Source organism: Vicugna pacos, chromosome 7, assembly GCF_048564905.1.
Source record: "Vicugna pacos chromosome 7, VicPac4, whole genome shotgun sequence".
In the NCBI taxonomy this organism is placed as follows: Eukaryota; Metazoa; Chordata; class Mammalia; order Artiodactyla; family Camelidae; genus Vicugna; species Vicugna pacos.
In genome coordinates this window covers 19909766-19937706 of record NC_132993.1, presented here as the reverse complement: position 1 = coordinate 19937706, position 27941 = coordinate 19909766, and the positions used below count along the sequence as shown (strand labels likewise).

Here is a 27941-nt window from a genome sequence, read left to right as displayed (position 1 = left end):
AAAAGTTCTGGTGAATTCTGGATTTGTAATATTCTCTTCCCAGAAGAGGTATATTACCAGAGCTAAGTCCTGAACTGCTATCAATCAGAGCACCTCCTTACTGCCATTAGCTCAATACTCCCCTAGCACTGGGTTCTCTTCCTGAAGCTATGAGCAAATCCATCTTAGAAAATAGATGTTCCTACTTCTTCTCGAATGCTGGCCTAGATGTGTACATTTTACAGCTGTTTTGGACACAGACTGAAAAATTATGATTTTGTGCAAGGGCAATGCACTCAATGACTGGTAGGCTATCTTTGCTGAAGATTAGTTTTGAAAAAGGGTGTGCATGAAATACGATTTTTAATTAAAAGAAAGCAGACTGCAATGAATTTATAATACATAACACTACTCTAAGAATAAGCTGTTTCTTTCTCATACCTCTAAGTCTTTCATGAATACTGTTGAATTTATACTTAAAAGAATGTTATGAAATAAGAGAGATATTATTACTCCTATCTCAGGTATAGAGAAAATAAGAAAATAGGGAAGATTAAGTACTTTGAATAAAGGTCATAAGACTGCTGTACAATGAAACCAGAAGCTTGGGTTCTCACTATTTAACTAGAGGTCACTCCACGTTAATATCTCCTACAGGATCTAAGTCAGACAGAACTCAGACCCAGAGACCATGATCTTAGCAGCTGACCAGAATGGCACACAGTGTTTCCCACATCCGTCTAGGCACCTGCCAGGCTCACCTGACTCCCATAGCTCTCCGTGTGTGTCAGCTGTAGAGTGTGGTTTGGGTTGTTAATAACCAACTTATAGAACAACTACAGGGTTCCATTATCTCAAACCATCAATAGAGTTACTCACTTCTTTTGATCTCTTCTAGCTTCTCAATGTATTTAGTCATACTGTTACCTAAAAAGAGAAGGAAGATTTTAGATATGCTTTTAATGGAAGACAATGAGTAACAGTGTGAAAACAGAATGGAGTACAAGTGTTCCCTGAGCCTTTCCATCCAGTTCTTACAAAATTACAGTAGACAAATGGATCAGACATGGTAAATAGTCTTTTGCATTATACAGCCTCACTAAAAGATGAGGAGGAATCAAGGGAAATGTTTTGGTCAAACGTGTTTAAACTGAGTTGCACACCTAATAAACATTAAGAACTCCCCCCAGGCAGTAAAAATGATCACTTTATGTAATTTTTTTTCTTTCTGAGTTAAAGCTTTCCTTCTTTATCCCCCTCACCCCCCATACGTTTTTTTGTGGGGAAGATATGCAGAGGAAGAGAAAGAGCAGTGACCTCTGAGTGTCTAAAATGTGCCATGGTGCCCACCCGAGCAACCCCTTCCTCTCTGCTAAGTCTCTGTGGTTTCCTCCTGTTTCCTGAACTTGGTCCCACTATTTGTGCTGCTGTTGCAGCCTAAACTAGACCACACAGTCTGCACACCACATTCACCAAGGATCTGATTGCTGAGAAATGACAGCAGATTCCCACCACCGTGGAGAGTCCCCAGCCCTCATGTTTTACAGCCTGGTTCTACAACACTACTTTCTAGCCAAGGTGGTTTGGAGAGTTTTCACGCATTAAAACTGGGCCAGGATCATTCTGGCTTCCGAATGAACTAAAGTCTAGTTCTCAAGCCAGGGGCTATTATTTTTTACTGAGCATGCTCGATTTGATTCAATTCAGCACAGCAAGCTCTATCTGGCATCTAAAAGGTGTAACAACAACAAGAAAAATCAACCATTCAAAACCTCATTTCTGATTTTGTGCTTCTAACTTAAACCTTGATAGGAGCTAGTCAGATTCAGTCCCAACTTCAGACAAAAGAAATGCTTCCAATTAATAGCATGAACTGTGTTTTCAAGTACTATTCTGAACCTTCATGTTTAGGTGAAGCAGAGAAAGAAAGTTCTTGCTCTGAAACCCAAAATACATTTTCAAAAAAATAACTTATGTCTTTTGCTATTATTAAATCTTTACCATAAATTCATCATGGGATAAAACTCCACTGAGTTAAAAAAATTTTTTTTTCATCTAAAGACACACAGTCCCTAAATCAGAACCAAAAAATAGGACTTAGTATAGTCCTGGATCCAGACAATATCCTTCCAAAGCTCAGAGAGACATGACATTTGTCAGGGGTGCTCAGAAGGCCCCAGCCTTCTCAAGACAGATACTGGGAACATCTCAGAAGAGGTCCAAATAGCACTAAAGACCAGTATTAGAACCAAACATGAGCTTTTCTAGGTTCTTCAGGTTGGAATTGACCTGGAAAGTAGTGAGATCTCCACGGTGAGCTCCTCAGCCTCACACCCCTCTCCCCAGCAACTCAGTACTCAGGCAGGAGCTTGACTGGTCAGCAAGCAGGCAAAGAAGGCAGGGCCAGTGGTGTGTTGTTCAGCATCCCCCAGTCTTATTCTTGTGCTGTTTTACACAGTAGCTTCTGGTTACACGTTCCCGAGTCCCTTATAGTGCCATGTCGTTGATTACAGCGCTTAGTTTGCTTTGGTCAGAGAAGCTTTGAGCTTCCTCCCAGAATCGTCAGAAAACTAAGGTACAAAAAGGGATTACTGACTTGCTCAGTGACACAGCAACTTAGTAACTGCAAGTAACTGCAAGCAAGTCAGATTAGTATTCCTAATCTCCTGGTTGCTAATATGGCTCACAAAAACACATAGCTTCTCTAGCTGTGCTGTTTTAAAAACATGATTTCACTGTGAGGTAAATATGTAGGAAGTGTTACTTCCTTTACTGTAGCAGGTGGGAACCATTTTATGCTCTAAATTCCTTGAGGCACACTATGCATGGGAAACAGTAGCCAACCTCATTATATAGTTTTTATTGTTAAAACACTGCATTTCCAATTTATAGTAGTTTCCACTAACAAAGTGTCTAAAATCCATTTCTCAGTCAGTCATCAACATTTTCAGAGTATTGACACAGCGCTTCACCTTTGTACCCGCAGAGCCTCTCAGTGACCCTGTGAGGTAGGCTGTCCTTCCTACTGTTTGTTTTTCCCACTAAAAGAGAAGACAGAGAAAGACTCTTGCAGAGGTATACAAATATTTGGCAAAATTAAGAATAAGTCTAAAAGGGCTATTGATAAGAAGCTCTTTTCATTACAGCTATTCATTCCATCCAAGCTGGGGGAGGGGGGAGAAAATGGAGAATTTCTGCACTGCTTCAACTGGAGAAATGAGACGGGGTACAGCTGACACAGAAAATCCCTAAAAATAATTTTAGAAAATAAGAAAAGTGGTATTTTACACCCACTTCATATACTGGTTATATCTTAACTAAGCAGCTTATCTTACTGGATCTAATTTCATCTGAAAATAATTTTTTGAATAACTTTTAAAAAGAATACAAATGAATCAATCCTATAACTGACTTATTTATTCACACATCTTTGTTTTATATAAAAGTAAGGAGCCTAAAAGACTACCAACAGACCAATTTTTTTCAATTGAAATTACACATTCCTGCTAGAAACATTTTCTTAGATAAGATTTAAAAAAAAAGTCAGTGGCTCCCCATTGTTTACTGACTAAAGTTTAAACTCCTTGGTCTACTGCTGAAGGCGCCAACATCTTTCCTACCTCTTCAATCTTGCCTTAATTACTAAACTTGACAAACTCTCTGTTAGTCTTCAGTTCTCTAACATGTCACCTTGCCCATGTAATCATAATAGCTCACACAGCTGGAAGTGACCTTTCCCTCCTCTGAGCTTCTGCAGCACTCGGCTTACCACTCACAAGGCATTTATCATTGTACTGCCGTTATTTTGTGTGCAAGTCTTATCTACCTTATTATACCGAAAGCCCAAGACTGTTTACACACACACACACACAGAAGAAATCTTTATCCCTTCCATTGTCTAGCATAGGAGGCACTCAGAAATACTTGCTAGATGAAATATACTATGAAGCTCTACTATCTGAAGAATCCTTACAACGAATTATTTTATAATGTAAATAACCACACCCCAATTTGGTTTGTGTTTCTGGACACTTGATTTTCTCTAAGCTGAACTCAAACTGATTCATATATAGGTCGTATATGTTATGTACCACTTATATGACCCATAGTGTTTCAGGACTCAAGTAACCTAGAAATGTATACGGTGGTATTTAGCTTCTACTTAGTTTATAATTTAAGTTGCAACCTAAGATGTATAAAAAAGTTTTACAATTAGAATCAAGAGAAAGAGACAACTCAACTATATCAATAGTGCTAAGCAAAGAGAGAGCACAATTGATGAACTGAGTGACTCATTCATTAGATTTTTTGCTTTGTTTTCCTATAATTTAGTAACATTATTTGTACTGAGCCAGTAAGAAAAGCAAGTGATTTTGAGCAGCAGTAATCTAAAGTAGGTAAGATTTATAAGGCATGAACTCAGTTGCTAAGAGACAACTCCATTGCTTTATTTTTCTTCAATATTTCCCTCCTCTATGGAGAAGTTCTTTTGGCTCAGAAGGAGCAGAAAGCGTGAAAAGAGGCACAGTGGTCCTTTGTTAATCTCAATACGTTATACGAGCGCATAGTGCTTTCTGGTTTGTAAAAGGCTTTCACATACGTTTCTTCCTTTGACATAAGAAACAGAATTAAATACCAAATAAAAATGAAGAGTACCTAGTCTGTAATGAGTTGGAGTGCTTAAGATCAAGGCTATTAGCAGATATTCAGGAAAGTAAAGACTAAAGAAGCAAAAAAGGAAATGACTTGTTTGTATGGAGGTAAGAAAAGTAATACGAATTTTTTAAAATAAAAATAAGGCTAGAAAAGACTGAATGGGGAAAGTCTATAGAGTTTTAAAAAGCTAAAGAAATCTGAAATTAGATTGAATATAGACTGAAATGAGAGCATAATGCCAGCAATGAAAGAGTGTAGGAGACTAACAAAGGGAGAGCCTGTGCTTTGGAAAGTGTCCCTTAATCAGCCTGCAGTGCTGTGGAACGGAAACCCAGAGAGGGTGCTTGAGAATACATGAGAACCCTGCAGCGGAGCCTGAACAAAACGCCGTCAGGGATTTCATCGGAAGCATAATCCTTTCACGGCACAGTCTGGCAATGATGGGGAGCTGGTAAGATACACTCAGGCACCTATGGAACAAAAGAAATATTTGAAGTTCAAAATAATTCGGATATTTCTAGCCATGGCTTTACATTGGTGTTTGAGTTTATAACAGAAGTAGAGTCAGAAGGATAGAAATAAAAAACAATCTTTACCCAGGAAGAAGGTATCAGTGTTTGAAGAACTCAGTAGAAGGTGATTTGGGTGAAGACAGGAGATGCCACGAAATTCTTGATTTCTTGTAATAAACTCTGAATTGCTCACTGTTTGGTAAGAAAAGATTAAAGACCCATCTATTTAGCCTAGAAATGAGAAATGCTCACTCGTTCCTGTGCCTGTTTCCACTGCTCTGACTGCAGAGCTTAAAAACATACCACAGGTGGGAGTTCCTTACTCGGACCTGGCCTTTAAAGTCACTGTAGTGTTTTCTTACCCAGGACTCCTCACACTTTTCACCTCCGGCACACATATGTAAGTGATAATATCTAGACAAAACACTGAGGTCTGGGCTGTCTCAGGCCCTGAAGGCGATCCAGAGGGCTAAAGTGATCTATACCTTGGCATATAACCCACAGGCCACTGTACTGAATACACTGGCAAGTAAGTCACAAAAACACACAGAAAAAGATGAAAATATTTCCCCTAGTTTGACTTTAAAATAATTTCTAAATTTGAAACAAACAAACAAAAAATTGAACAATAGAATAAGAATTCTCCCACACTAACTTTAAAATACATTGATTTTTAAGCAATGAAGCAAACTCTGTCACTTCCAAAGGTATTACAAAGCTAGTTTGGGAGACTTCTGCTTCCAGGAAGGTGAGGTGGGTGTACTTTTCTCCACTCCTCCAGCTAAGTACAACAAAATCCCTGCACAACCCACAAAATGGGAGACAATATTTACAAACCATACTTCTGATAAGGATCTACTATCCAGAGTACATAAAAGAACTTTTATAACTCAATAATAAAAAGAAAAATAACCCAACTGAAAAACAGGCCAATGATATGAATAGCCATTTCTCCACAGGAGATACATAAATGCCAAGAAGCACATTAAAAGGTGCTCAACATCATTACTCATTAGGAAAATGCAAATCAAAACCACAATGAGATACCTCTTCACACCCACAAAGAAGACTATAATCAAGATGATGGACAATAACAAGCATTGTTGAGGATGTGGAGGAAAAAGAGCCCTCCTACACTGCTGGTGGGAATGTCAAGTGCAGCTGCTTTGGAACACAGTTTGGCAGTTCCTCAAAAAATTAAATACAGAATTAACTGTCTGACCAACAGTTCAACTCCTAGGTATATAATCAAGAGAAATGAAAACATACGTTCACACAAAAACTTGTACAGTAATGTTTTAGCAGCGTTATGGCCCAAAAGTGTAAACAAACCAAATGGCCATCAAATGATGAGCAGATAAACAAAACATGGAATATCAATATAATAGAATATTATTTGACAATAAAAATGCATGAGTACTGATAAATGCTACAACAATGATGAACCTTGAAACATTATGTTCACTGAAAGAAGCCAGACACAAAAGGTCACATATTGTATGATTCTATTTATATGAAATGTTCAGAAGAGGCAAACTCATAGACACAGAAAGTAGATTAGTGGTTACCGGGAACTGGTAAAAGTAAGGAGTGGGAAATGATTGCTTTGGGTATGGGGTTTCTTCATAGGATGATAAAAATAATTCTGCAGTTAGATAGTGGTGATGGTTTTACAACCTTGGAAATGTACTAAAAATGTCTGAATTGTACACTTTTAAAGGGTGAATTTTATGGTATGTAAATTGTACCTCAATTAAAAAAATAACACACCACTTAGAAAAATGATTGAATTAAAACAAACCCTCCTGGATATTATACATAAAATAAACATAAGAAGACTCTGATAGTTAGAGAGAGGAAGGCAGACTGACTAGGGACCTCAAGATCTGAGAAATGACATGACAGTTGAGTTACCTGGGTGTGTGTTTGTTTGTTTGTTTTTTGCTTCAAATACCCTAGACCTGGAGCTGAAGAAGCCAGCAACCCAGAAATACCAATGAACAGACCAAAAAAAAAAAAAAAAAATCCCTAACAAAAGCCTGCTGTCTCCAGCCAAAGGACAGCAACACAGAAAACTATTAGACAATAACTGCCTTATTCCAGCCACACTGCCCAAGAAGCTATGTCCCACTCTCACCTGTCAGCAAAGGCCAGATGGGGAGCCTTGATTTGCATCCTCGTTGGGCTGTGATGAAATGCCTTTATAGTACCAGAAAGAGAAGAAAGAGGCTGGGACTAAAAATGTACTAAAAGATATAATTGCTGAAAACTTTTCAAATTTGGCAAGTGATATAAACTTACAAATTTATATAGAAGCTGAATGAATTCCACACAGGACAGACCCAAAGAAATTCACACCAAGACATATCATAGTTAAACTTTTGAAAACTATAGAAAAAAATCCTGAAAGCAGCAAGAGAAAAAACACCTTACCACCTTACCTGTATGGGAAAAACAGTTTGAATAAAAGTAGATTCCTCATCAGAAATCAAGTGATCAGAAGAAGGTGGCACAATATTTTTCAAGCACTGAAAGAAAAGAACTGCCAACCCCAAATCCTATACCTGGAGAAAATAACCTTCAGAAATGAAGGGAAATCAAGACATTCTCAGATGCAGGAAAACTAAGAGAATTTGTCACCAGCAGACCTATCCTAAAGAAAGGCTAAAGGAAGTTCTCTAATTAAAAAAAATAAAAGAAGGAGACTTGGAACATCAGGAAAAAAGAAAGAATAGAGTAAGCAAAAGTATGGGTACATACATTCTTTTCAAGTACCCGTAGAACATATACCAAGATAGACCATATCCTGGGCAATAAAATGAGTATCAGTACACTTTAAAAAATTAAAATATACAGAGTGTATTCTGTAACAACAATGGGCTCAACCTGCAAGTCCATAACAGAAGGATAACAGGAAAATCTCTACACACTTGTAACAAAACAACCTACTTCTAAGTAATCCATGGATCAAAGAGGAAGTCTTAAGGGAAGTAAAAAGATACACTGAACTGAATGAAAATGAAAATACAACATATCAAAATTTGTGAGACACAGCTAAATCAATGCTGAGAGAAATTTATAGCGCTAACTACATGCATTAAAAAAGAGGAAAAGTCTTAGGTCAGTAATCTGAACTCCCACCTCAGGAATCTAGAAGCAAGGGCAAAACAAATCCAAAGCAAGCAGAAGGAAGAAAACATAAGATAAGATAACATTAACAAAGATAAGAGCAAAATCAATGAAATTTGAAACAGAAAAGCAAAGAGAAAACTGATGAAACCAAGAGCTAGTTCTTTGAAAGAATCAATAAAATGAACAAACCTGTAGTGAAGAAAAAAGAAAAGCCGCAGATTACCAACATCAGGAATGAAACAGGGGCTGTCACCTCAGACACTGCAGACATCGGAGGGATGAAAAGGGAACACTACAAACAACTCCACACACATAAACCTGAAAACTTGGATGGAATGTACTAATTCCTCAAAAAATACAAATGACCAAAACTCACCCAATATGAAACAAATAATTTGAATATCCCCATAACTACAGAACAACTGAGTTCCAAATTTTAAAATTCTCAAAAAAGAAATCTCCAGGCTCAGATGATTTTACTGAAGAATTCTACCAAATGTTTAAGAAAGAATTAATATCAATAACACATAATCTTTTCCAGAAGACAGAACAGGAGGGAACACTTTCCAACTCATTTTATGAGGTCAGTATTACTCTGATACTAAAACCAGACAAAGACAATCCAAAAAACAAACAGAAAGCTGTAAACCAATGTCCCTCATGAACACAGACACAAAAGTCTTTAATGAAATGGTAAACAGAATTCAATAATGTATAATTAGAATTATACACCCTGACTAAGTGACGTATATTCCATAGATGCAAAACTACTACAATATTTTAAAATGTCAATATAGTCCATTATATTAATAAGCTAAAGGAAAAAATCATATGATTATATCAACTGATGCAGTGAAAGCATTTGATAAAATTCAACAGTCATTCATGACAGAAACTCTCAGAAAAATCGGTATAGGTGGAAAACTTCCTCAACCTGACGTAACTAACATTATCCTTAATGATGAAAAATTGAATGCTTTCCCACTAAGACTTGGATAAAGGACAAGGATATTCTCTCTAACCACACTTATTTAACATAGTTCTGGAGGTTCTAGCCAGTGCAATAAGGCGATAAAAGGAAATAAATACAAACAGAATGGAAAGGAAGAAATAAAACTTCCTTTTTGTAGACGACATGATTGTCTACAGAGAAAAGCCCAAGGAACCTACTGAAAAAACTCCTTTGGTAAGGTCTCAGGATATAAGATAAATATACAAAAATAAGCTATATTTCTATATAGTAGGAATGAACACATGGACACCAAAATTAAAAATACAATACCATTTATAATTGCTCAAAAAAGGAAATATTTATGTATAAACCTAACAAAACATGTATAGGATTTATATGCTGAAAACTATACAATGTCGATAAAAGAAATAAATATTCAAATATATGGAGAGACATAGTACATTAATGGATTGTAAGACTTAACATATTAACATGTCAAATTTTCCCAAATTGATGAGACAGGTTTAATGCAACTCCTATCAAAACTAAAGCAATATTTTTACAAATGTAATTAAGATTATTCTAAAATTTACATGGAAAGGCAAAGGAATTAGAGTAGATGAAATAATTTTATAAAGAAAAATAAAGTAGGAATAATCAGTCTAACCAATTTTAAGTATCCAATTTACTATATAGCTACAATAATCAAGGCTGGCAGAGGGACAGACACATAAGTCTGTGGAACAGAAACAGATCCACATGAATACACCCAACTGGTTTTTGACACGATTCAACAGAGGAAAGATAACCTTTTCCACAAATGGTGCTAGAGCAATTGGACAACCATAGCAAAAAGTTGATCTCAATCTAAGTTAAACCTTATATAGAAATTACCTTGAAATGTATCATGAACTTAAATGTAAAACTTCAAACTATAAAACTTTTAGAAAAAAGCATGACAGAAAATCTTTGGGATCTAAGCTGGGCAAAGAGTTCTTAGACCTGACAACAAAAGTATGATCCATAAAAGGTCACACTGATAAACTGGACTTCACCCAAATGAAAAACTTTTGTTCTTTGAAAGACCCTAGAAGGAAGGTGGAAACACAGGCTATAGACTGGCAGAAACTATTTGCAAACCAGGTATCCAACAAAGGACTAATAGCTAGGATATATAGAGAACACTCAAAACTCAATTAAAAAGCAAACAATCCAATTAGAACACAGGCAAAAGACATGAATAGACATGTCACTGAAGAAGACTTAACGATGGCAAATAAGCGCATGAAGAGATATTCAACATCCCACATCATTAGGGAAATGCAAATCACAAGGGCAACGATATGCTACTACACATCCAGGAGAATGGCTAAAATTAAAAATGGCCACACCACCAAATGCCAGTGAGGATGTGGAGAAACTGAATCACTCACACATTGCTGGCAGGAATGTAAAATGGTCCAGCCACTCTGGAAAACAGTTTGGCAGTTTCTTAAAAAATGACATATGCAACTACCATACAACCCAGCAATTGCACTTCTGGGCATTAATCCCAGCTAAATGAAGACTTATATTCACGCAAAAATCTGTACATGAATGTTTATAGCATCTTTACTTCTGATAGTAAAAAAGTAGAAACAATCCAGATGTTCTTCAACAGGTAAACGGTTAAGCTCTGGTGCATTCATACCATGGAACACTACTCAGTAATAGAAAGGTACGAACTACTAATACATGAACCTGGATGAATTTCCAGAGAATTTGCTGAGTGAAAAAGCCAATCGAAAAAGCTGCACACTGTATGATTCCTTTTATTCCTCCTCCTCAAAAGCAGAGATAACATTTTTTACCTCCCATTTGTGAAATGACAAAATTATAGAAACGGAGAATAGAGTAATGGTAGTCAGGGGGCTAAGGAGTGGGTGAGGATGGAAAGTGGATGTGAGAGATCCTTGTGGTCATGGAAATGTTCTGTATCCAGACTGTGTTTATCAATGTCAATATCATGGTTGTGATATTGCAATATAGTTTTCCAAGATATTACTATTGGAAACTGGGTGAAGAGTACATGGAATCTTTGTTTTGTTTCTTATAATTACATGTGAATCTACAATTACTTCAAAATAAAAAGTTTAATTAGCAAAAGCACTAGTTTAAAAATCTCATGATATAAAAAGATACAGGTAATTACTTTGAATTATAAAAAGCAGGTATAAAGATCTCAATGTCAAAAAAACTGAAATTAATTTCAGGTTCCATTATTAAGTCAAATTTTAGTTATGAATTGAGGAACTGAAGAGAAATAAATGGGGTTTTATTGATAGAACCCAATTCAATTTGCAGGAGGGAAAAAAATTAAGCTATTGACAAATCTATATATCTGAAAAAAGACCTCAGCTCTTACAAATTTTAATTTTAAAATGTTTCCAAAAGAAATGCATTCTTTTACATTAGTCTTTAAAATGTTATTTGCAATGCTCAGAGAAAATACAGCATTTTTAATCAAATTACTTCCCTCACAGGATAACTTATCTGAGAAGGGTGGGTCACAGTTGCAATTAAGGGGCGATAGGTAGAGATGGAGAAGTTAAAGGCACTTGTGGTAGAAGAAATGAGGCTGGAAGAAATCCTGGGACAGCATGGCCAAAGAGGCAGTACACAGGAATTAACACCAGGTCTGCAATATCAACTTCCTCATCCTGCATACAAATCCTAGTTCTATCTCTTTATTGAACTTTAAGTAAATCACAGTATCTCTGGACTAAAACATCCTTCCCCTCAAAAACAGAGATAACATTTTTTACCTCCCATCAAACAGGATATTTGCAAGGATAAATATCTGTACAGCATGAAAATGTTTGAAAGAAAGTTCCCAAGAAACAGAATCTGCAAGTGTGATTCATTTAAAACATTTAATTTGAGTCTACATTATATAAGGAAACATGCATAATGGACGATCGTAATTTGAAGGAGACTGAAGAAAGAGAAAGACAAAATGAGTGAGAGTTAAACAAAGTCAACATCCCAGTTTATTTTCTCAGTTGTCTTGAGATTACTGGTAGAAAATTCAGTATTGCTAAAAACATACAGTACCCCAATCTGCTAGCAAAACCATCTTAATAGGATGGATTTTCCACAGCAGACTTTAAGAGGTTGAAAACCACTAAACAAACAACCAAAATCTCACAAGACTGCAAACCCACTAGGCATCTGGGGAGTGGTCTTCATCGTGAGACTGAAAAATGTCAACAGCATGGAAATAAGCAGTAATGCTCTCTTAAATTTCATTTACCTGAATTGCAGCACTAATTTAATTTTGTCTGGTATTATAGTTACTCATTCAAGTCTGTCTGCCTCCACTTAAGCCTAAGCTCTTTGATTGCAAAAATCATGATTAACACTCATCTTTGTATGTCCCATAACACATAGCTCTGCATGTAGCTGGTACTCTACAATGTGGAACTGAGCAAATGTGCACAAGGACAATTTATTACTCCCAGCTTAAATAAATATACATAAGGTGTTCCAAAATAGAGGTTGATGTCCTGGTATTCATTAGCCTCAGCTCTGCAACTTACTGAACAATGTTTTTATCAGTTTCTCAATTTACAGTTTCTCAGTTATGTGAATGGAGATTTTTAATGATAATCTGAAAAACAGCTTTCAAAGATAAGTCCTGAGCCCAGAAAGACACCAGAAAAGACAGCGAGAAACTTTTGGCTATGATTTATACTAGGCACACCACGCTGCTTCTTGTCAATAATCAGCTATTAGATTTTTTTTTAAGTTTAAATTTTCTAATCTTTACTCACCAGTGTCTAGTCTTGACTTGACATGCTGATACCGTGGGTTCTGTGGTATCCTTTTGGTCAGATACTAAAAAAATAAGAAAATTCACAAATAATTGGTTTAATTTAAGGATAAGGGTGGCAAAGTTGGGAGAGAGACAAGATATTTTAAAAATTCAAACAAATGCTAAAATGTCATCGAATTTAAAGATGGAAGGAGCTCTAGAAGGCCCAACCATCTCTGCAAATAGAACTTCGCACAGTATTTCCACAGGTGAAGATGGTTATCATGTTTCTGTCAAAACATTTCCAAATTTTGTCAAAATAATCTCATAGCAGTATGTAATTAGGAAAAAAACTCTTAAAAATTATTTCTGACATTGAACCAAAATTGACCTCTAATCTCCATCCAGTCTATTGGTACAACCCAGAAAAAGCCATATAACTCAGCCTCAAGCAATCCATTCAGAAACTAAAGGCAGCTCTCTTGTCCTTTTTACTTTTACTCTTTGTAGGATGGTTTTTTGGCCATCTTCTCTGGATACCCTCCAAATTTACACCCCCCCCCCCAAAAAAAAGTGGCACGCAGTCCTGAGCACAATTTCCAGGTGTTACCACCAGGGCAGGACCCGGTTTTGCAGGCCTTTCTGCTCCTTGCTCCTCAGATGTCACCATGATGGCATCTGCTCTCGGAGCAGCTGGGGCAGTTGTGGGCTCAGGGAAGGTTTATAGTCTGCAAAAATGCTGTCAGGTCTCCCCTGTCCTCTACTCTGATAGTAAACTCTGAATCCAAGCACAAAGCATTTACCCATATTCTGTTTCAGTGTCATTTCTGAAAGCTACTAAGTGAGGGAAGACTAATGAATAAAGACATTACAAAATATAGCTTTCTTGCTCAGGCTTTTTTTCTGGCCTACCAGTATGATCATATGTTCAGTAACAGGTAGCTGTGAAATACAAAATCAAAGCTGGGCAATACCTTTCCAGCTTCATCTTATGCCACTGTCCCACAAGTTCCCAAGGTGAAGTTGCCTGAATGTTCCCCAATGTGTCACACTCACTCAGGTCTCCAGTCTTAGTAAATGTCTGCCTAGAATGCCTTTCCTCAACGTGTCCATGGGCAAAACTTTACTTCCTCTATAAAGCTGTCCAAGATGGAACTAGGTACTTTCTCTCTGGCTCCCAGAGTACTGACCCCTGTACTGTTGTTTCCACCTTGACTTTCTTCCCTAGCCTAGGATTTCCTTGAAGCCAGGGACAATAATTTACTCAAATTTGTATTTACCCAGGACCCAGCATATGGTGGGTGCATTTATTGATATTCAATCAATATATGAATATCTAGAATGAGGATTATATTACAGCAACTACCTGGTTCCTTAAAAGAGAATAAACTTTAAAACCTGTATAACTTGCCCTTGAAAACATAGTTAACTACATACAGCAGGTCCTGTTAGGATTGAAAAGTAAACAATTTACATATAAAATACCTTTTCAAATGACCCACAAAGCATAAAAACAATATAAGATACACTTTAATGCCTTACAGAATATCTGTTGGTCAGAGTTTTGGAGACCAAAGACCAGGAAGAATTTTTTAAAACTGGGGGTACCTACAGAGAGTTATCTGTAGTTATCTTAACTTTGACAAGGACATAAAAAAACGAAAACAAAGCAAAACCTCAAACTACCATCTGCTATTTTAACAATTAAAAAGTAAGAAAGAAAAAAAAAACCCAGGATAAAAAGTTCAACCCTTTAGTGTTGTTTTTAAAAATCACTGATATTGTCTGTGTTTTTCCTTTCAGCCCAGGCAAGTAAAACCTTTGTCATGGACACTTAGCATTGGTCCTCAGAAGTGGAACCCTTGAACTATTTTATCCTGAGAGAAAGGCTGGAAAGCCCCTTTCTCCGTCTGATCTAGTAACCTGCTGTCGGTAAGAGAAAGTGACTCTAATGCCAATTTCAACTCCTTCCTAGAGGAAGACAGAGAAGAGTCTTAAGTGAGAGAAGGAAAATATTCAAAGACTGAAAAGGGAGACTGTAGGATGAGTTCCTCAGAGGGACACAATACTGTGGCAAAACAAAACAAAACAAAAAACAAAAAAGCAAACAAACAGAAAAAAAGAAAAAAAATGTGCCTGGTAAATTAAGTCAAGAAAAGCTAACACTGAGGGGAGGATATAGCTCAGGGGTAGAGCACATGCTTAGCATGCACAAGGTCCTGGGTTCAATCCCCAGTACCGCCATTAAAATAAATAAGTAAATAAATAAACCCAATTACTTCCCCCCTAAAACAAAACAAAAAGAAAAGCTAATACTAGAATTCAGTTATCTTAGGCTAAGGGGTTTTCTTTTTTTCTCTTTCTTTCTCTGTATTTTAAAAATTTCTATAAGCTGTTTCCTGTTTTTACTTTTGTTTTGTTTTTCCCACTAGTTTCCTAGCAAAGCTTCTTTTGAAATATTCCAGGCTAGTCTCTGCTGAACCAAGGGGATTTGTCCATACCTCAGCCAACATAGCTAAGAAGTGAGGGTGTCTCTGGGGACCAGGTGTGGTGGCAGCAGAATGATGGGGGGAGAGTGTGGACAGCTGCAGTCGCTGAGTCCTTCCCGCCCCCGGTTTTCCCTTACAGAGACTAATGAGAAATCCATATGCTGTAGCAGAAAAATGTAGTGTTTCTTTCCCATTTTCCCATTTTGGTCCAACTTCTTGTTCCTGACCTTTCTGGTACCAACCACAGCGAAAAACTATTCGTGTTCCACTCTACGCAGAGTACCATAGAGTTTATGGAACTGCCAGACTGCTTTCCTTAAAATTCCTGCTTTGGGGGTGACTGTTTCTTGACCTACTGACCAACTAGCTTTTTTTTTTCAATTACATAAACAGGATGGAATGGTGGAAAGTGAAAGAGCTGAGAAAAGCAGCTGTTTCAAGGAGGACTATTCATCCATTCAACAAAGCCTCATTGAACACCAACCATTCACTCAGTCAGCATTGACTGGGTGCCTACTAGGAGTGAGCACTGTGCTGAGGACACAGAGGTAACAAAACACAATCCTTGCCGTCCAGTTCTCGCTGACGCTGGGAAGAAAGATAAGTGAACAGATGCTACACTGCACGATGAACAAGTAGAGGGAAGCAGGGGCTGCAACAGGAGCATGTAAGACTGGTACCTAATCCAGACTAAAAGAGTCAACAACTACTTCCAGAGGGGTGACTTCTGAGCTGAAGGCTCTGAGGGCTAAGAAAGTTAGTCAAGCTAAAGGAGTAGTGGGTGGGAGCCCCCGGGTTCCTAGTAAGTGATGAACCTGGAGGACAGGGGGCAATATGGACTCAGATGAGGCTGGAGAGGCAGATCATAAAGAAACCTAGATTTTATGCTGTAGATCACTGGTTCTCAAACAGGGGCAGTTTTGCTGCCTTGACTCCTGGGGACAGTTGTCAATGTTTGGAGACATTTTAGGTTGTCATAACTAGGTGGTGGGTGTGCTATCAACATCTAGTAAGTAGAGGATAGGGATGCTGCTAAACATCCTACAGTGACAGGAAGGCACCCCCACAAAACAGAATTAGCCTGCCCCACACGTCAACAGTGCTGAAGCTGAGGAGCCTGGTGTAGATGATGGGCATCACTGAAGACGGTTTAGGGAGAAGAAGGTTTAGGGATTCTATTTCCATTTTAGAAAGATCACTCTGGCAGCCCTCTGGAGTTACAGCTCAGGTAAGAGGTTGTGCTATGAGGATCTTTGGTCCTAAGGAAGTGGCAGTAGAGATGAGGAGAAAGAGACAGTTTCAAGAAATCTTCAAGATGTAAAATCTTTAAAACTGACTAATGTAACAGGGGAAGGACAGGGTTACCATTTCCCCCAGAAGGGACTTACGGAGGAAGCATATATTGAAAAACATGATATGTTCTGTTTGGGGCATTTTGAATATGAAATATCTGTGGGTTATCCACTGTGGGAAGTGGTAAGCTGGCTATCTGGGGGGGTCTGGAGAACAAGAGAGCGACCTGGACTAGAAAAAATCAAGATTTCAGGGTTGTCAACATGTAGGCAGCAGGGGAAGTCATAGGAATGGACAAAATCACCATTGGACAATGTGTAAACTGTGAAGAAAATCCCCAACATTTAAGCTCAGGTGAAGAAAATCACTGTGGGTGAGACTCACAAGCGGCCAGAAGAAAGGGAGTCATGAGAATTAAAGAAGAGTTTCAGGAATAAGGGAATGGTCAACAGTGATCGATGCTGTCAAGTCAGGGAACAAGAGGTCAAATATGAACAAGGGAACAGGAATGCAGGTCAACAGAAAAGTAAATCTGGACTGAACAAAACAGGACACTGTTGACGACCTTGGTAAATGTGGTTACAGTAAATTGACAGAAGCAGAAGCAAAAACAGCAGGTTGAGTGCGTGAAAGAGGAGGACAGTAGCCAGATGGTCTTTTCCCTCCACTTTACAGTTGCTAAGGAATCGTTTCTCTTGTTGTTTTGAAGAAAGAAGAGGTTTGAGGATGTTTATAAGCTAATGGGCTGGAAAAAGAGGTTGAAAATGAGGCAGGCAGGTATGAAAACAAGGAGGTGGGAGAGGATAAGGCCCAGAGCCCAGGGAGAAGTTGCAGCTTGGGAATATATACTTAAGATAATGAAATATGATAGGTGGTCATGATGAAGTTCACCTGGAGGAAGGAGAAAGTTGAGAAAGTTGATGTTTGTGGTATTATTACAGGCTCTTTGAAAGCTACTAAAAATGTCAGAGACCCTTTGAGGGCATACATCCCTAGGGAAGGTCAAAAGATAAAGCCTTCCCTGTCTACTCACCCCATCCATGCTACTTAACCTCTACTTGGCTTTCAAGACCCAGCACAAACACAAGTTCCAGGCAGACACCTCCTCTGGAGGCCCCAGTCAGATGGAATCTCTTCCCTGCCTGGACTGTCATAGCACTTTGTACCATTCACACTCCTCACTGCCTGCTCTTTGGAATGAGGCTCTACCTGGTAGATCTCTGTAGCTGCCACAAGGCCTTGCACTAGTGTGAGAGCAGTAAGTACCAACAAATGGATGAAGAGAGTTCTGAGACCTGCGCAACACGCAGTGGGTGGGCTAGTGCTGAGTGGGCAGCACAGACATCAAGGGCTCTAGGAACTTGAAACAAAGAGACAGCTCTCACACTGGAGGTAATGTGAGAGTCTGAATGGAAGAAATGGCACTGGAGCTGTTTAAGGGATGAACTTCTGTGGGTAAAAAGATGGGGAAAGGGGACGGAAAAATTATTCCAAGTGGAGGAAATTATAATAGCAAAGCCACTTTAAAAGCATGTTTAAAGAACAGCAAATTGTTTCGTTTGCTGGAGAAGGTCCAACAGCAACAATAATAAGGGTAATTGCTACTAACATTTATTGAGCACTTAACTATGTTGCCAGGCACTCAGCTAGGCATTTTCCCTCCATTATCTCATTCAATCCTCACTACCACCAGTAACATAGATACTAGTATTATCCTCACCCTACATGTTAAGAAATGAGGTGGAGTTACTTCCTGAGGTTAGCTGGTAAGAATGGTAGAAACTGGAATTAAACTGGGCAGTCTGGATGTAGAACTTGAACTCTTTTTTTTTTTAATAGAAGTATAGTCAATTTACAATGTTGTGTTGGTTTTTGGTGTCACAGCATGGTGATTCAGTTATACATATATATATTCCTTTTCATATTCTTTTTCATTATGGGCTATTACAAGGTATTGAATATAGTTCTCAGTGCTATACAATGGGACCTTGTTGTTTACCTATTTTATACAGTGCAAACCCTAAACTCCCAATTTATCCCTCGCCGCTCCCCTTTCCCCCATGGTAACCATCGGTTTGTTTTCTATGAGTCTGTGAGTCTGTTTCTGTTCTGTAAATATAGAGCTTGAACTCTTATTAAACACTCTACTATACAGCCTCATTCAGCCAGGGGTTCTGAATATAAGGTCTACTAGATGGGCTGCAGGAAGTCTGTGAGCCCCATGAAACTGTATATAGAATTTTGAGTGCATGCACATTTTTCTGAGGAAAGGGTCCTTGACTTTCATCAAATTTTCAAAGGGCTTTGTAATCTACAAAGAGTTAACTACCATGGGTATATGGAATCCTGTGCTGTAAGGTTGGACACGGACAAGTAGACTCCAAATGGAGAACCCTGAATTTAGACTGAGGGTCTGGACTAGGCCCTGAAGACAATGGAAGATACTAGAAATACTGAGCTGTGAGCCACATAATCAAGAGTATTTTGGCAGATTACTAACATATGCAAAGTAAGATTGAGCTTTGTGAATACGTTAATGTTGGAGAAGAGAGAAGAATGAGAAATCATCAATGGGAATTTTCTGAAGGAAAATCAATAAAAAATGAGTAAGATTGTCTGAATCCCAAATCATTCAAAAATGAATGCACTGTTCTGACTTCCCATCTCTTTCAAAATGGAACTCACAAGGTTGTTCACATTAAAGTTGCAACGTATGTAATAGGATTTACATTGAAAAGATTTCCAAAAAACCATTAATATATTTTGTTCAGAATTTCTCTACATATCTCTTTTGTATAAAGAGGAAGTCCACAAAATGAAAGGACTAGGTGTCAGTTTTAAAGGGGAACTTTTTTTTTAAATGTAAGTTTTAATCTGGTCCAACTCTACAGATCTCAGACACCAACCTTGAACCATGTTTGCCCATGCAGCAGCCCCTACTTTGCCAGCAGTTGCCACGTGTGGCCCATTGTATTTTTCAAGAAGGCCACAATGAAATTTCCCAACCCACTTACACTGTGATGTTGACCCTCCTCCCAATGAGAGGTGGGGCCTATGTTCCCTCCCCTTGAATCTGGATGAACCTGGGACTGAGATGGAAGTGATGTCCTATGACTTCTGAGGCTAGGTCATAAAAGGCAATAGGGCTTCCACCTGGTTCTCTTGGGAAACTTGTTCCTGGAACCCAGCTGCCATGCTGTAAGGAAGGTGAAGTCACATAGAAAAGGCCATTTGTAGGTGGTATAGCTGACAATACTAGCTGAGGTCCCAGCCAGCAGATTGCATCAACAGCCTGACATGTCAATGAAGAAGCCATCAAGATAACTCTAGCCCCAGCTTCCATCTGCCTGCAAAATCACATGAGAGAATCCAAGTAAGAATTGCCTAGTTAAGCCCAGTCAACCTCCAGAGCCACAAGATGATAATTAAATGACTGTTGTTGTTTTGAGCCACTAAATATGGGGGAGATTCATTACAAACCAATATATAATTGGAATGCCAAATTTACTTTCTAGTAAGCTTTGAAAAAAAAAAAAAGCTACATTGGGTATCTGCATCTTACTCCTCAATTAATTGTACCCCCAGCAGTCTACTGTGGTTTCTGTAGTAGCTAGCCAAAGTCAGAGATGCCCTACTTGCCAAATATGATGGCTGTTTTTCAGCCTTTAATTTACACAGCCTTTCTGTACCATATGACACTGTTAGCCTCACCTTCTTCAGTTTTCACTTGGCTTCAGTAATAGTTCTCCTTCCTGATTCTCCAGTGACACATGGATCATTCCTGTCAGCCACATAAACACTGTGTTCCCCAGGATTCTGCCTTCTTAATCTATAAGATCTCTGTGGGCTAAACACTTAGGTTTAATTCCATTTATATGCTTCTGATTTCCAAATAGAGAACTCTAGCCTTGACTTCTCCCAGCTCAGATACATTCATTTATTCATTCAATAAATATTGAAGGAATAAGTACTGTGTGCCAGGCAGTGGGAGAGTGCAGACAAGGTCTCTATCTTATCTACCTATAAGTATGCCAGAAATAAACAAGCAAATAAAATAATTACAGATCATGTAGATACTGCATGGAGATAGCATACAAATGCATCTAATTTCACTTCCTTCCAAAGCCTCACTGAAAGAATGTTATTTTAAGGACATAAAGCGCGCGCACGCACACACACACAAACCAGAGAGTGAAAGAAGTGATAGTAAGTGATTTCTGAAGTCTAGAAAGCATATCAACAAGTGAAAATGACTTGATGGACTCAAGAAAGTCAAAGGGAAAGCCAAGAACATTCTTAAAAGGCTCAGGAATTGACAGCCCAAGGCTGAAATAAGGAAGACTGGTTAAAGGCTGATTGAGAAGATGTTGGATCCCCAAAACCTTCTTCCTCTGTGCCACTGGGTGACTGCCCCTCTCCCACCATGACAATATCAATAGATTTGTTCCCTGGAAGGGTTTCTGGACTTGAGGTGGGGGAGGGGGTGTCTCCAGACAGGGGAAAAGGCAGAGGTATCGTAACTGCAGACAGGGGTATTAAGTGAATGATACATGCTAATGCTGATATTTAGCCCCTAGCCTTAATTCCTCCAGGAATTCAAATAGGCTTTTACTCTCAAGAGAGTGGAAGAGCTCTCTGAAGAAAATACCAGCCTGAGAGGAAAGAGCTGAAGCTACAGACTTAGCAAAGGGGAGTCCCCAAATCATAGCCCAGTCAGATCTTTCCGTAATTGAGCTCACCATCAGCAAACATCTCCCAAATATACAGAGATCCCAATCACCTTTTTTAGCCTCCTACTCAAAAACATGAATTAACAATTTAAGATTAAAAGAAGTCTGAGAACATAGCTATGGGCTTAATTGTGTCCCCTCAATGTGTATGTTGAAGCCCTGACTGTACTGGAGATAGAGCCTTTGGGAGGTAATTAAGGTTACATGATGTTACAAGGGTGGGGCCCAAATCCAACAGGATTAGTGTCCTTGTGAAAACAGACACCAAAGAGCGCATTCTCATCAATCAAGCACACAGAAAGAAGTGGTCATCTGAGCACATAGGGAGAAAGTGGCCATCTGAGAATTCTCACCAGAAACTAAATCAGTCAGCACCTCGATCTTGGACTTCCCAGCCTCTAAAACATGAGAAATGAATTGCTGTTGTTTAAGCCACCCAGTCTAAGGTATTTTGTTATGGCAGTCCAAGCTGACTAATACAAATTTCATCAACAAAACAAAAAGGAAAACAGCAATATGGAGGAAACTGAGACTATGTAGGGAGAAAAAATATCTTAAAAAACTATTATTAGAGAAATGAAAACATACATCCACACAACTTGTACAGGCATACCTTGCAGATATTGTGGGTTCTGTTCCAACCACCCAAAAAAGCAATTATCACAATAAAGCGAGTCAGAAATGCTAACCATCATTTGAGACTTCAGCAAGTTACAGTAGTATTATCAAAGATCACTGATTACAGATCATCATAACAAATATAATAATAATGGCAAAGTTTGAAGTATTGTGAAAATTACCAAAATGTGACAGACATGAAGTGAGCAAATGCTGTTGGAAAAATGGCGCTGACAGACTTGCTTGATGCAGGGTTGCCACAAACCTTTGATTTGTAAAAAATGCAGTATCTGTGAAGTGCAATAAAGTAAAATGCAATAAAATGAGGTATGGCTGTTTGAATATTCATAGTAACATCATTCATAATAACCCCAAAGTGGAAACAACCCAAATACCCATCAATAAAAGAATGCATGGATAAAATGTGGTAGAAGCATGTAAAGGAATATTATTCAATACTAAAAAGGAATGAAATACTGACGCATGATATAACATGGATGAACGTTTAAAACATCATGCTAAGTGAAAGAGGCCAGTCACATAAGACCACATTTTGCATGATTCAATTTACATGAAATGTAGAGAATAGGCAAATCTACAGAGACAGAAAGTAGATTAGTGGCTGCCAAGATTGTGGGGTAGGGGGGAGGATGGAGGAGATGTGAGAGGATTGGGGAGTGGCAACTAGAGGTTATAGGATTTCTTTTTGGGGTGATGAAAATGTTCTAAAATTGATCATAGTGATGATTGCACAACTCTGTAAATATACTAAAATCACTGAATCATACAGTTTAAATGGGTGAATTTATGGTATGTAAATTATATCTCAATAATGACATTACCAAAAAAATATAAAACTTAACAAGTAAAAAAATATTTAAAACTTTTGCTTTACAATCATACCATGTACTTAGGTAAAAGTTAAAATAATTGTGCTATGTTTTTCTGACATGGAAAGATGTCTAAGCCATACTGTTAAGTGAAAAAAGCAAGCCAAAGAACTGTATGAAAAACGTTAAAACATCTGCACGAAACAAAACCCCAAAACAGAATTCTCTTTCTACACGCACACATGCAAATGCATAGAAAGTTTCAGAAAAGATAGCTATGCAAAAAAATGATAAATAGTGATGTAGACATTTTTATAAAAATGTATAAATAGTGCAGAATAAAAATAAAGGCAGGTAGAAACTCCAGGAAAAACAACAAGCAATAAGAAGGAAAATATAACCCTAATGATCACTGCTTTGGCAGTAATCAAAATTTACAGTCACGGAAGAAAAAAAAAATTCAACAGTAAAAAGAAATCCAACTAGAATTAGGCAAAAGACATAAAGAGATATTTTACCAAAGAGGGTACATGGAGGGCAAATAAGCACATGAAAAGATGGAAGATGTTCAACCTCAGTATCCATTAGGGAAATGCCAATTAATAACTAAGATCATGATGAAATGTCACTATACACCTATTAAAATAACTAAAATAAAAAATGCTGACAATACCAAATGTTGCCCAGAACGTGCAAACACTGGATCTCTCATACATGGGTGTGGGAGATGTAAAATGGTACAGCCATTCTGGAAAATGGTTTCGTTTCTTAAGAGACTAAATGTGCTTACCATAACTCAGCAACTGCACTCCTGGGATTCTATTTCAGAGAAATGAAAAGTCATGTCCACACGAAGAACTGTACCCCTAAGTTTATTATCTTTATTTTTAATGGCCCCAAACAGAAAACAACCAAAATATCCTACAATACTGAATGGTTAAACAAACTGCTATACATTCATACCACAGAATACTAACAGCAATAAAAAGTAATGAACTATTCCTACAGGCAACAATCTGGATGCATCTCAAAAACATTATCCTGAGTGAAAAAAGCCCATCTCGAAGGTCACCTATTATATTATTCCATTTATGTAACATTTTCAAAATGAGAAAATTATAGAAATAGAGAACACATTAGTGGTTGCCAGGGGTTAGCATGGTGAGGGGAAGGAAAGTGGAAAGGGAAGCATGAGGGAGATATTTTTGGTGTCAGAATAGTTCTGTTATCTTGATTGTAAATAGACAGGCAAATCTTGATTATATTAAATCTACATGTGATAAAATAGTTGAAACTATACATTGTACAAAATGTCAGTTTCTGGTTTTGATATTGTACATAAAATATAATCATTGGGGAAACTGGGTGAATCAGGGTACATGGGACCACTTCGTACTATTTTTGCAACTTTCTGTGAATCTATATTTATTTCAAGATAAAAGTTTCTGAAAAGGACATTGGAGTCCAAAATAGAGTTATTACGAATTAAAAACACGATGGCAGAAATTAAAAACTCAATAGAGGGGTTGGAGGACAAAGATGAACAAATCTCCCAAAGAGAACAAAGAAACAAAGATGTGGAAAACATGAGAAAAAAATTAAGAAAATTAGAGAACTAGTCATATAGAAGCAACATCAGAATAACACATTCAAGTAAGAGAGGATAAAGAAAGTGAAGATTATCAACAACAAAATAATTTTTAAAAAATTTTACAGAATGGAAAGACATGAGTTTCTGGTGCCCACCAAAATAAAGTGAAAACAGACCCATAGCAAGGAATATCTCTGTGAAATTTCATAGCACTGGGGACAAAGAGAAGATTCTACAAGCTCCCAGAAAGGAACAATTAAGTCACATGCAAAGGAACAGAACGGCTTTGGACTTCTCCACAACAAAAACTGAATGCTAGAAGACCACAATGCAATGTTTTCAATGTGCTGGTGATTTCTAACCAAGAATTCTATACTCAACCAAACTCTCAAGAAAATAAATGTGAAGGTAGAATAACAACATTTTTAGACATACCTACCGTTTTAGACATACATTTTAAATATTTATTTATTATGGACTCTTTCTCCAGAGACTACTGGCAGTTGTGCTCCATGAAAACAAGAGAGTAAGCTCAACATCTTCATGTTGGGCACAAATGTGTAACACACAGGGCATCTTTGCTCCTCTCCCCTACACTCGTAAGACTATTCCTCCTCTTTCTCCCATATTCTTGATCTCATTATTGGCATCAGCACCAACGAGAAGCCTAAGCTAGAAACCTGTCACCCATCGCACTCCCATTTCTCACAGCTAATCACCAAGTTGTGATGATTTTACCCCCTAAGTATTTATCATTTCTGTCCCTAGTTCTGACGCCTTACTCTAGGTCTATATCACAATAATCACCTAACCAATCTCAGTCTCCCTATTCCTAGTCCTGACCTCCTCAAATCCATTCTCCACAATGTGGCTACAATCATCTGCCTAAAATGAAAATCTGACCAAAAACATGAGCTATGAACTATCGCTCATGAACTAACAGCTAATGAACTACTGCTACAGGCAACAATTTGGATGCATCTTAAAACTCCTCAAAAACTTCTCAAATTCTGACCAGCCAGCAAGACAAATAGGGGACAGTCAAATCACCACTCTCCACACCTACCTCCCCTGCCTCCGTGGCAGTCACTATAATCGATCATGGCACTTCCCTGGCAGAGCCTAAACTCAGCTTCACAACTTTCCCAACAAAGCTCACAGTCATCCATCATGAGATGAAACAAGTTGTAACTCCTGTTCAGTATAAAGACCAAGAATGTTGGCAAGGCACAGAAGGCCCTTCCAGACTTTACTCCTGCCTCTCTACAGGGAACTGTCCACTCGCCTTTTCCTTCACACGTCCTTAACTTGTCTCAGCCATTCTTTCTACCTGGGATGCTTCTTCACTTGGCTGATAACCTTGCCATTTCGTGCCATCTCCAGGACCCTTCTCACTCCCTCAGTTGAGTCCTGTCTTTCCTCTGTGCTCGCTAAACACCTTGTTCTTCAACCACGTTGTACTCAAATTCTGTTTATAAGCCTTCCTCACTAGAGTAAACTTATTAGGGGACAAAGGCCTTTTCTTAATCTCTTTGTATTTTTAGCATCTACTGCACAGAAGGAATCCATAAACATTTGCTGAGATTAAATGACCACAAATGCAGCAGGAAACTAGGGGTGAAACAGACAAGAAAGTAAAAGGTCTTATCCAGGAGGGGATAAAACTAATGTCATATTTTGCATCTTTTCCAAATAGCCTGGTCTGCTTTTTCCTACTCTTTCTGTATTCCCATAACTGGAAATGATGGCTCCTTTGATTTTGATCCTTTAGTGTTCCGGGCTTCATTCGGATGTTACTTATGTTTTGTAACAGCCACTCCTAGACTGTAAGCCCTTTGAGGGAAGGGATTTGTGTCTTCACGCACTTCGCTCCTTTCGGCGACAACGCGAGCGCACAGTAGGGCTGTGCCAGACGGTGGCCTGTCACCGCAAGACAATGGCCAGGCTCCGCGTTCCCTAGGCCCGCCTCGCCTCCCTCCCCTCTCCAGACCCCTCCTCACGCCGCCGCTTCCCGCCTTCCGGGCGGCGGAAGTCGCTGGCTGCTCTTCCCTGCCCACGTGGAGCCTTTTCCGGTGCGCCCGCCCCCTCCGCCTCTCCGATCCGGACCTAGCCCTCACCTCAGGATTCCCAATGTGCCTCCGGACAGACATACTGCTCCAACCGACCACGCTCGGGGTTCTAGCCTCACCCTTAGCCTCTAACCCTAGCTTCCTACCCCCACAATCCCGCTCAGCCGCCTTCCTACAACCTCTTCTCCGATTGGCCTGTCTTTCCCGGCCAGCCAATGGAGGCCCTGCTTGCTGTCTAATTGCCGGGTCAAGGGAGAATGAGACGCCGATCAATGGTTGCCAAGGGCAACGCGGGACGCCGGCTGCGGAGGTCTTTTGTGCGCTCCGCTGGGCCCGCTGACTCCAGCCTCCGCGCGGGAAGGGGGGCGCTGGGGGAGGGGCAGGCTGCCGTCTGCGCGTGGGCGGCTGCGCAGAGCCGGGGAGGGAGGGAGAGGGGCTGGAAAGCTTGGAAGAAAACGAGCCTTTCTAGCTAATATGGAAGCACAACTACTGCATAGGGCCACCCCCCTCCCCCCTTTAAGGCCATTTAAGTCAAACATCTGGATACGTCTTCCACGATAGGGGGTAGATATGGGACGGGTTGTTCAGTTGGGATGGGAATCTGTAGTTTATCATTTTAAGGTTAAGTTAATATGCAAATTATGCAAAATATCATATGCAAATACAGTAATTATTGTTGCTTTAAAAGCTTTTAGCTAGCAACAGAACGGCAGCCTTAATTGCAAAGCACACACATCATTCTGTGATTCATCATTCATTTAACAAATATTTAATAAGCACCTTATTTATGAGAAAAGCTGCAATAGGTTTTGTGGAGGAGGGGAGGATGACTAAGAACCAGTCCCGTTGTCATGGAAACCATTGTGACTCTTGCCATCAGCCACCACCTGTTCTTATTCCAGATCTGAAAATTAAGTCCTAGCACCTTTACAAAACAATCACACACACAGTTTGACTTGGCTCCAAAATGTCCCACCAAATCCATCAAAATTATTATTTCCTTTTACATGAAGGGAACAACACAGTAACCCTTTGTCCTTTGCTCTAAGTTGTTTTTCCAGGAATGGAGAAACGTTACCCTGAGCTGTTCATACTCCGTGGCTCTCTGCTTGTGAATAATAGCATATGTCTGAGCTGCTTCAGGGTCTACGCAGATGACCCACTCAACAGCATGGCCTGACATGCCCTTGTCCTCTCAGACTCCTCAGCAACCCAAGGTTTGGTCCAGGTCTTGAATGGTGTTATCACTCAGAGCTGCTTAACCTCTGAGATCTTAAGCTGGCCACAGCAGTCTCTT

The 27941-nt window shown here is 38.9% G+C and overlaps 1 protein-coding gene across 2 annotated transcripts in view; it reads right to left on the bottom strand.

The window, feature by feature from the left end:
- The window catches only part of CEP41 (centrosomal protein 41), a 41872-nt gene extending 15019 nt beyond the window's left edge, over nucleotides 1–26853 (bottom strand). The window contains exons 1-3 of one of the 2 annotated variants that reach the window (XM_006202293.4): nucleotides 26693–26853; nucleotides 13044–13107; nucleotides 859–906 (exon numbers count right to left, since the gene is read on the bottom strand). In XM_006202293.4, the coding sequence (XP_006202355.1) occupies nucleotides 859–906; nucleotides 13044–13107; nucleotides 26693–26725 (145 nt within the window). In that variant the 5' untranslated portion in view covers nucleotides 26726–26853. Of the gene's footprint in view, nucleotides 1–858; nucleotides 907–4902; nucleotides 5106–13043; nucleotides 13108–26692 lie in introns of those variants that run through there. The other variant, XM_072964476.1, reaches the window with a different exon arrangement.
- Nucleotides 26854–27941: the final 1088 nt, after the last annotated feature.